At 51.1% G+C, this 9,871-nt stretch overlaps 1 protein-coding gene across 1 annotated transcript; it reads left to right on the top strand.

Moving 5' to 3' along the window:
- The first annotated feature begins 3,209 nt into the window (after nt 1–3,209).
- On the top strand, nt 3,210–5,198 carry ARL4D (ADP ribosylation factor like GTPase 4D). Its single transcript, XM_006046833.3, has 2 exons — nt 3,210–3,344; nt 3,917–5,198. The coding sequence occupies exon 2, from the start codon at nt 4,012–4,014 to the stop codon at nt 4,612–4,614; it is 603 nt and encodes a 200-aa protein (XP_006046895.1). The 5' UTR covers nt 3,210–3,344; nt 3,917–4,011; the 3' UTR covers nt 4,615–5,198.
- Nucleotides 5,199–9,871: the final 4,673 nt, after the last annotated feature.

Raw genomic sequence — 9,871 nt, 5'->3', positions numbered from 1 at the left:
ATGAGCCTCTTTAGTCATTATCTGTCTCTCCTTACTCCTCATCGTAATGTGACTCTATGAGAGCATGTCCTTATCCATTTCACTGAGGCCTTCAGACTGACAGGTACTCCATCCATGAATGCTCAAAGTAAGAATGTTCTTGAGCACTGTGAATCCTCCAATGTACTAGGACCTGGGCTGTGATCTTGTGGTGAGAAAGGGCTGCAGAAATGAGGCTGCCGGTATCAAAAATGGTGACTAATGGAGGAAGGCTCCCTGGGCCCCAGGCTGGTTGTGGAAATGGGAACTGGAGTTGCCATTTTAAAGGAGACTGGACTGGTATAGGCCCACAGATAGGTGCTGAGCCCAGTCTGAGCCCAGGACTGAGCCCTTTCCTTCACCCCCACCTTGCCCCACCTCCTCCTTCCCATTTGTTCATCAACACCTTTCTGGGCAAAGGCAAAGGATGAAGGGTGGGGTGAGATTTCCAGTTTCAACTCCCTTATCAGATAATCAAGTTATAATTTCCCTCTTGTGTGTGAGGCCCAGGAGATGTAGGAGAAATGTCAAAGAAGTTTCAAAGGTTGTGGAAGAAACACCAAACAATGTGTCTGTTTTCAGTTTCCATACATTCTCTGTTTCTCTTTGTATTTTTGGTTTCACAGCCATTTTATCCAAGCCAAGTTTGGCCAGTTTTTAGCTGAGCGACACTGGACAAGTTACTTCACCTTTCTGTGGTTTGCTGTCCTCTTTTTAGAGTAACTCTACTTACGACATGGTATGAGTTGTATATTTAAGAAGGAATATTGGGGATTCCCTGGTTGTCCAGTGGTTAGGACTCTGCACTTTCACTGCTGAGAGTGAGGGTTCTAGCCCTCCCTGGTCATAGAATTAAGTTCTTGCAAGCTTCGAGGCCAAAACTAAAAAGATTTTTTTAAAGAAAGAAAAGAATAAAAGGAAAAGTGTGCAAAGTTCCTTGACCACAGCTTAGCATACAGTGGCTACTTAAATAGGCCAGTTGTTCCCAACCTCCTGGTCTGTGCTGTCTTCCCCTCTGCTCAGTTCCTTTCCTATTCCTTAGCTCCTGCTGCATCCTGCAAGCCCCCAACATGGGGGGTGTAAAAGCTAATTACTTAAGGTCTTGATCTCTTAAGGGATTTGGGGAAGCTCCCTGCATCGTTAAGGAAAACCAGGTGGCTGGTTTGTAGCAGGAAGGGGAAGAGGAGGTGGCAAGGCAGGCTGGTGCTAAACAGATGGGAGCTAGTGGGTAGGAAGGGCTAAGCCCTCCTGTCTGGCAATGGCTTCCCTCTCCTTTTCTTTTTCTTTCTTCTTCTTTTTTTGATATTTATGTATTTTGCTTCATCAGCTTTTAGTTGTGGCATACAAACTCTAAGTCTCGAGATGTGGGATCTAGTTCCTTGACCAGGGATCAAACTGGGGCACCCTGTATTGGGAGGGCAGAGTCTTAGCCACTGGACCACCAGGGAAGTCCCCATCCTCCTCTTTTCTAATCACCCTTACAGACAGTTTTCTAAAAAGTTAATATTGTGATGCATAATAAATGCAGGAATCCGGCTTCCTTGTAAAAATGGAATAGTATAGTTAAAATTTGCTTCTCCTTTGATCCCCTTCTCCATGTTCAGTTTTACCTTTCTCCCTGCAGGTAATCAGTTAGCCTTTGGTCACACTGCCCCTTTGTGACATCTCCTCTTCAGTGCTGCCCAGATTAAATCAGGCTATAGTGACTGGGGAGATGCCACGCAGTGCTGTCCACCTCCCAACCAGTCCTACACAGGACTCATTAATTTCTGGAAACCTTTCCAGGAGCTTCTAGTTGACACTTTCCCTCCTCTGAAGTCCTACACATGCTTATCTCATGCTTTACAAAGTCCCACTGCTCCCTGTCAGTGACCAGTCTTGTCTCCCTCACTAGAGTATAAGCCCTCTGAAGCCAGGCATTTGTGGTCTGCACATCCGCTATGTCTTCGTAGTTTCTTTGGCTCGTGCGGCACAAACAGTATGAATGAAGTCAGCAAACACCCTGTGAAGTGAAGAATTTTGCCTTTATCAATTTGAACAAGGTAGGGTCTGCTATGGCAGGCACTCTGACCAGAAACTGGGGGAATTCTGCTAATAATCTCCCTGACTAGAGAGACTGAATAGGTAAGTGGTTGAGGGGCCAAGGCATTGGATTCAGACATGTCCTTGCTCAGCCATTTACTAGCTATGTGTGATGTTAGACAGACTTTCTAGGTGGCCCAGTGGTAAAGAATCTGCTTGCCAATGCAGAAGACTTGAGACAAGGGTTCCATCCCTGGGTTGAGAAGATCTCCTGGAGAAGGAAATGGCAACCCACTCCAGTATTCTTGTCTGGAAAATTCCATAGACAGAGAAGCCTGGAGGGCCACAGTCCATGGGGTGGCAAAGAGTTGGACTTGACTGAGCACACACGACATTAAACAAGTCATTGAGCCCTTCAGAGCTTTCTTCACCTGTGTAGTGAGACCACACCAGTCCCTACCTCCTGGGCTGTTATGGAGATCAGTAGGGGTAATAGGTCGGAGAAGGCAATGGCACCCCACTCCAGTACTCCTGCCAGGAAAATTCCATGGACGGAGGAGCCTGGTAGGCTGCAGTCCATGGGGTCGCTGAGGGTCAGACACGACTGAGCGACTTCATTTTCACTTTTCACTTTCATGCATTGGAGAAGGAAATGGCAACCCACTCCAGTGTTCTTGCCTGGAGAATCCCAGGGACGGGGAAGCCTGGTGGGCTGCAGTCTATGGGGTCACACAGAGTCGGACACGACTAAAGTAGCAGCAGCAGCAGGGGTAATAGGTTTAGGCGATTTTATGGGATTCCAGGTTCACACAGGTTAGAACATTGAATTAGAAAAGATATAGGAGGAAGACTTGTCAACATCTCTCAAGTAAACCCTGGCAGAGGAAGCGCACACGTGGGCTGAATATCTCTGCCTGTGTGAGGGGCATGTGGGGGTATTGAGAATATTATGCTCTTCACCTCTCCTCCCTAGCCAAACGCTGCCACGCCCCTTCCACCTTCCATCCCAGGTTAATCCCGAGTTTAATTCCAAATACAGGCAATGGTAGAGAACATCAAATAAAACGGTCACCAATTGATCAGAGTTGCATCACAGTGGGGACCGGGTTGCAATCCGTGGATCTCCACGCTCCGCCCCACCTCGCTGCCGCAGGGCCGCTGATTGGCCCATGCCATGTGACGTCACACGCGGGTTTTAAGGCCGAGTGCCCCTGTCAGCTCCGCAGTGCCCGCGCGCTGGAGACCGGCGTGGATACTAGCGGGGCTGGCCTGGAGGGGAGCGGGGAGAGCGCGGCTGACGGGAGGTAAAGGCGCTGCTCAGGCCGATCCGAAGCGGTCTGGGTACGGGAACGGGGGAGCTGAAGTCGGCGATCGGAGGAAGGCGGGCAGCGGAGGGTCGCGCGGCAGTGGGGAAGGGGTCTCAGTGTAAGGAGGGGCGTGTCAACCGTGGGGTTGTGGAAGGCGAGTGGGAGTGGGCCTTTCTCTCCGATTTCAGCACCCGCACCCTGATTCTTAATTTCGGGCCACTGCCCCCCAGATACAGGTTCCCCCGAGGAATCTCTCCTGGGGAGCTGGGGTTGCGGTGCCTGCTGCCACACCACAAGCGCGGAAGCTGACTGTCCCCCTATCCAGGCCTCTCTCTCCAACCTCAGTGTCCTAGGGGTTTCTCTCGGTCTCATCGCCCCTGTCATGGCCCCCGGGGGACGGGGGAGAGCCTCTGTTATACCTGCAGCTGCTTAAAAAAAAAAAAAAGAAAAGAAAACAAATTTTTAAAAAGTGGGCTGCTGATTTAGGACGTGATCAAGAAGTTGCAAATTTCATGTTTGTTATTAAACATCGATCCTCCTCTTTTCTCCAATGACCTTTCCCTGTTCAGATAACCCAGCTGTGATCCCCAAAGCGTGCAATTTCAAGGTGGTCTCCCCGCCTCTTCTGTGAGCCCCAAGACCTGCATCTTAGCTAGAGTTCAACATGGGGAACCACTTGACTGAGATGGCGCCCACCACCTCCTTCTTGCCCCACTTCCAGGCCCTGCATGTTGTGGTCATTGGGCTGGACTCAGCTGGAAAGACCTCCCTTCTTTACCGCCTTAAGTTCAAAGAGTTTGTCCAGAGCATCCCCACCAAAGGCTTCAACACAGAGAAGATCCGGGTGCCCCTGGGGGGGTCCCGTGGCATCACCTTCCAAGTGTGGGACGTCGGGGGGCAGGAGAAGCTTCGACCGCTGTGGCGATCCTACACACGCCGGACAGATGGCCTGGTGTTTGTGGTGGATGCTGCTGAGGCTGAACGGCTGGAGGAGGCCAAGGTGGAGCTCCACCGAATCAGCCGAGCCTCGGACAACCAGGGTGTGCCTGTGCTGGTCCTGGCCAACAAGCAAGATCAGCCCGGGGCACTGAGCGCCGCCGAGGTGGAGAAGAGGCTGGCGGTCCGGGAGCTGGCTACTGCCACACTCACCCACGTGCAGGGCTGCAGTGCTGTAGATGGGCTGGGCCTGCAGCCAGGCCTGGAGCGCCTGTATGAGATGATCCTCAAGAGAAAGAAGGCTGCCCGGGCAGGCAAGAAGCGACGGTGACCTGAGGCTGCCCCTCCTCACCAGTAGGGGTCTGCACACTTGGACAGCCAGGCGGAGCCTGTGGCCCCTCACTCAGCCCCAGGGTGCAGGACCTGTCCACCTCAATGGAGGACCAAGAAGCACAACAGGGGTCCTGTTTGGGGGCAGCACGGGGGCGGGTGACGGAAGATGGAATGTGTTCTCACATCTCTCCCTCATCCTCACTTCTGGGGAAGTGGAGGCTGCAGGACTGTGGAGGCTTAAATGTAAACTGACTCTACCTCGACCCTGTTTCCTGTTTTTCTTCTCTGGCTTTTTGATTAGACGTGTTTGGGGGCAAAGGAAAGTTGCTTGGAGGATGCATTTGGAATAATGAGAACTAGCTCTTGGCTCCCCCCACCCCAACTGAGGGATGCTTTTCTAGGGGTGCCAGTCATAACTGTCTATATTTTTGTGTTTGTATGAAAGTGCCAAGAATCCCTCCATCCCCCCTTTGTAGACTTAATGACCATTTTTATAAGCCATGTATGTCCTCTGTATAATTATTAACTATTTTTTAGCATTTGCCTATAAGTTATTAAAGACTGATGATGTTGTAGCTCTAACCTTGGTTTGGCATTTTCCTTTCTTTACCTTGCCTCAGGGATAGTCCCAAGATTTCCAGATGGGCAGGCAGGGGTGGGGAGGAGGGACTTATCTTGAAGCTGAATTTGCAAAGCAAGCCTTTTTCTAAAAAATTAGATTGTGTGTTCATGGGGCAGCTGGTGGGGATTAGAGAGAGTTGAAGTAACTCCATGTTATCGCCTGCTCTATGGATAGAAGAGCCTGGTGTGCTACAGTCCATGGGGTTGCAAAGAGTCAGATACAACACACATACACACATATCACATTGCTTGATCTCTGCCGGGTTTTTTGGGGTCCCTTCTTTCTCCCTTTCTTCCCTCATCCTCTGGCTCTTACTCACTCTTGATACTAACTGGTCCTTGCAGACATTAAAAAAAAAATTATCATTTTTGGCTGTGCCGGGTTTTTCTTGCTGTGTGCGGGCTTTCTCTAGTTATAGTGAGTGGGGGCTACTCTTCATTGACGTGCGCAGGCTTCTCATTGCTGTGGCTTCTCTTGTTGTGGAGCATAGGCTCTAGGGTGCGTGGGCTCAGTAGTTGTGGTGCATGGGCTTAGTTGCCCCAAGGCATGTGGAATCTTCCCAGACCAGCTATTGAACCTGTGTCCCCTGCATTGGCAAGTGGGTTCTTTACCACTGGACCATCAAGGAAGTCCCCTTTCGGATTTAACTTCAAGTTTTGCAGGTGCGAGCTGCTCCTACGTTCTTGCCCTTGGGGCCACCTCTTAGGTCTGTATAGGTAAGTCCTCAAAGGGCCTTCTGTCCCACCCCCAGCACTCAAGTGTTTAGTCTGATTTCCTCCTCCAACCCAGCACACACCTTGGGGGGTGTGGTGAGAATGGAAAGTAATTTCCTCCTGGCCTGAAGCCAGCTCCATGTGCTCGATCCTGCTGACTGCAGCTCACTGGCAGCAATGGCAGTGACTGGTGCTAGGGAGGCCTGGGCTGGATTGAGCCAGCCTGGCACCTGTGACTAAGCCCTGAGTTGTCCAGCTCTGGGAATGGTAGCTATTCCCACAAGAGGGGAAGTCTAGTAGCTGTTTGAGCCAGGTGGGAGTGAGGACTGCTGGATATCTGTGTAGGCCACCAATGTTAGCAATGATGGAAAGAATAAAATGCTGATGTCGTGAGCACCTGCTCAGACTCTTAGGGCCACCCAATCCTCATCAGCAGGAGGGCCAGCTGTGTCTGAGGACAATTAAATCCTCCTAATCTGAGTGGGAGTCGTAAGTAAAAACCAAACACCATTAATTCTTTCCAATCCCCTAGTCCTGCTCCCACCCTTTGTGCAAACAAGGGCTCCCAAGAGCCAGTTCAGAGTCCTGGCTCCAGAATCAGATGAAAGGACCTGGGGATGGAGGGGAGGTGCTGGCAACTCCATCCTGGGGGAGCTTTCCTAAGGAACTCCTTTCTGCCTAGCCATTTGGCAGAAGCGGAATTTCGCTGAGTTGGGGCCAGTTCAGATTAGCTACACTTATGCACAGTCCCTCCCCCAGCCCTCAAGTTGCCTGGCAGGATGGGGTTGGGTGTGCATCCATCCGGAAGGGTGCCCAAGTCTGCGTCAGCACTGGGGCCTGCTGGGCAGAGCTGCCGGACTGGTTCTGCTGGGGACACGTGCTACCTGGCCCTTGTCCACACACACCTGTGATTCATCTGTCCCAGGCCTCGGGGCAGAGTCCTCTCCTGCAGCCCAAGAGCAGGCTGGGGAGGCCCTGGCTGGAAGGACCCTAAGCTCTTGCTGGGAGATCTTTCTTCCCCATTCCACCCCAATTCTCTCTTCTGTCTTAAAATCTCCAAGGACCTGTTCTCTCCATTTTTGGTCGCCTGGGGGACTGAGGTCTCTGGATTTGGGGGACTATGTTAAAAAACCTGCCTGCCAATGCAGGAGACATAAGAGACAAGGGTTCTGTCCCAGGGTCGGGAAGATGTCCTGGAGGAGGAAATGGTAACCCACTCCAGTATTCCTGCCTGGAGAATCCCAGGGACAGAGGAGCCTGGCAGGCTACAGTCTATGGGGTTGCAAAGAATTGGACACGACTGAATGACTTAGAAGCATGCAACATAACTTGGAGGTGCTCCCCCATCCCTAGCAGAGAGGCCTCTGTGGTGCCAGCTCTACGGCCCTGCCAACCATCCTTCCTCCCCATCTTATTCTATTGTCTTCTGCTCCTCTCCTCCCACCACCGCCCCACCACGCTCCAGCCCTGGGGAGGGGTCATGGTCCACAGGAGACCTGTGAATGTCCTAGCTCTTCCCCACAGCCCTGTGCCCTGACCACCTGGGGGGTGGAGGAAGAGGATACTGGCGGCAAGTGACAGTGAAATGGAGAAGCCAGTGGCTCTGAAAGGGTTGTAGGGAGAGGGCAGCACTGGGGTATTCTGATTAGAAAGTTACATTCTGGCTGGGTGGGATCCAGAGCTTTGAAATAATCCTCCTGCCTTAGTCCATCAAAGGGACAGAGAGGTGGGAGGGAGGTGATCACCTCAGGGATTCTGTGTGTCGAACTCTGGGCCAGCTGGCTTGGGATGGGAGTGGATCAGGATGGAGGGTAGGTTGTAGTCTCTTTGTCTCAGCTTCTTTATTAAGCTTCATTTTTAAAGAGAATTATTTATTCATTTATTTTTGGCTGTGCTGGGTCTTTCTTGCTGTGCTCGGGCTTCCTCTCGTCGCAGCAAGCAGGGGCTGCTCTCTAGTTGCAGTATGCAGGCTTCTCATTGCAGTGGTTTCTCTTGTGGAGCATGGGCTCTAGGGTGTGCGGGCTTCACTAATTGTGGCGCATGGGCTTAGTTGCTCAGAGGCATGTGGAATCTTCCCCGACTAGGGATTGAACTTGAGTCCCCTGCCTTGGCAGGTGGATTCCCAACCACTGGAGTACCAGGGAAGTCCAGGAGAATTTCTTTGAGTCCCTGAATAGGTACTGAGGTAGAGGCTCCCTCAGGGCTGAGGATGTCCAGGGGCCAGGAGTGGTGGTCAGGGACTGACTGCCTGTGATGTGAAATTGAAGGAAACCAGTGGACCCAGCATTGGGGCTCCCTTCTGGGCTGCAACCCCCTTCCCCAACCACCTCTTCTTGCACAGTTTGGATGGTAAAATCCAGGTGGAGGGCATTTTCCCTGGGTGCCCTGTGCTTCCCCATAGCCCTCATAAGTGCAAAGATGGCAGTGGTCTCTCACCTTCCCATTCCCCACTCCAGTCCCCCCATGCCGCGTGTGCTCAAGGCAAAGAAAAAGTAGCAAATAAGAGGGGCTTCCCTGGTTAGGACTCTGTGCTTCCACTGCAGAGGGCATGGGTTCGATCCCTGGTCTGGGAACTAAGAAAGACCCTGCATGCTGCTTGGCGAGACCAAAACAAGGAAAGGAAAAAAAGTAGCAAAAAGGGAGGAAAGAATTCCTTAAGCGGGCAGTGACTTGCCAGAGGATAAAGCTACTTAGTGGTGTGTCCAGATCCTTCCTCCCAGGCTGGCTCTTTGGATTCCCTCGGCAGACAACAGGAGATAGGAGACAGGGAGCAAGTCCAGGACCTCAGAGTTCTTTCCCTCCCTCCCTGCCTTGATTAGATTAGGGGCCAGTTTCCGCTCCCCCACTCCCCTTCCTGAAGAGTGGGGACTTTATCTTCAAAGCCCAGAAGAGCTCTGGCCTCAAAACTGGCCAGAAGTCCCCACCCTCCTTTCACATTGACCATGCATCATGCCAAGTCTTTCTGGAGATAGACACCACCATGGCCTGGGGAGCACTGAGTTCCACTGAAGAACTAGGAGCACACAGGACAGCCTGTTCTCTAACACGGACCTTTTCTGATCGGAGGCCAGGGAAGGGGAGGGAGCAAGGGCAGTAGGGAAGGCCCAGGCCAGCACTGGGCTATAAGGGATGGGCAGTCTGTATCTAGCCACCCATCATTTCCAAGGCCATCTGTAGGACCTGGCTTGGAGTTTGCAGATGGGTGTCATGGAACCCCTTCTCCAAGCTAAGACAGAGGAAGGTGTTTGTTCATCCCTCCTTCCTTTAAAAGATGTTTTTTTTTGCTCTTCCCTGCCTCACTTGATTACCAAAATTATAGGTCTTTGTTATGAAAGAAACTTAGAAAATGGAACACCCCATCGTCTAAACTTCAGAGCTAGCTAAACATTTTGAACAGGTTTTATGTAAAATCTTTCATATATATATATATATATGACACATATGGGATTATCTCAGGCATATTGTTGTACAGGTTATATCTTGGGCATAATTCAGTGTCAGGACATATGGATTTTTCTCATTCTTTTTGATGACTACATGAGATTCCATTGTATGAATGGACCTTCATTTACGAATTAAATCCACAGTGTGTCCCCAGCAATGAACTTCCTTGTATCTATTTCTTTGTACTCTTGGAGATTTCCTGTAAGATGATTCCTAGAAGTAGAACTGCTGTGTCAAAGGGTACACTTATTTCAAATTTTTCTAGATAGTGACCAAGTATGTGTATGTGCCTTTAGAGAGTGTTTTGAGTGTGTGTGTTGGAGAATTTAAACCAGCCTCCTCACCCTCCATCCTCAGATTTTAAGGCCTCTTTAAGCTGAGGGGTGTGTGTGTGTGTGTGAGAGAGAGCGGGTGGGAGGGGGGGAGGAGGGATGGGGGTTGGGGGTGGGGGATTAGGGGTGGGGGGTGTTGGGGAT

The sequence above is a fragment of the Bubalus bubalis genome, chromosome 3 (assembly GCF_019923935.1).
Source record: "Bubalus bubalis isolate 160015118507 breed Murrah chromosome 3, NDDB_SH_1, whole genome shotgun sequence".
In the NCBI taxonomy this organism is placed as follows: Eukaryota; Metazoa; Chordata; class Mammalia; order Artiodactyla; family Bovidae; genus Bubalus; species Bubalus bubalis.
This window is presented reverse-complemented; position numbering and strand designations above follow the sequence as displayed.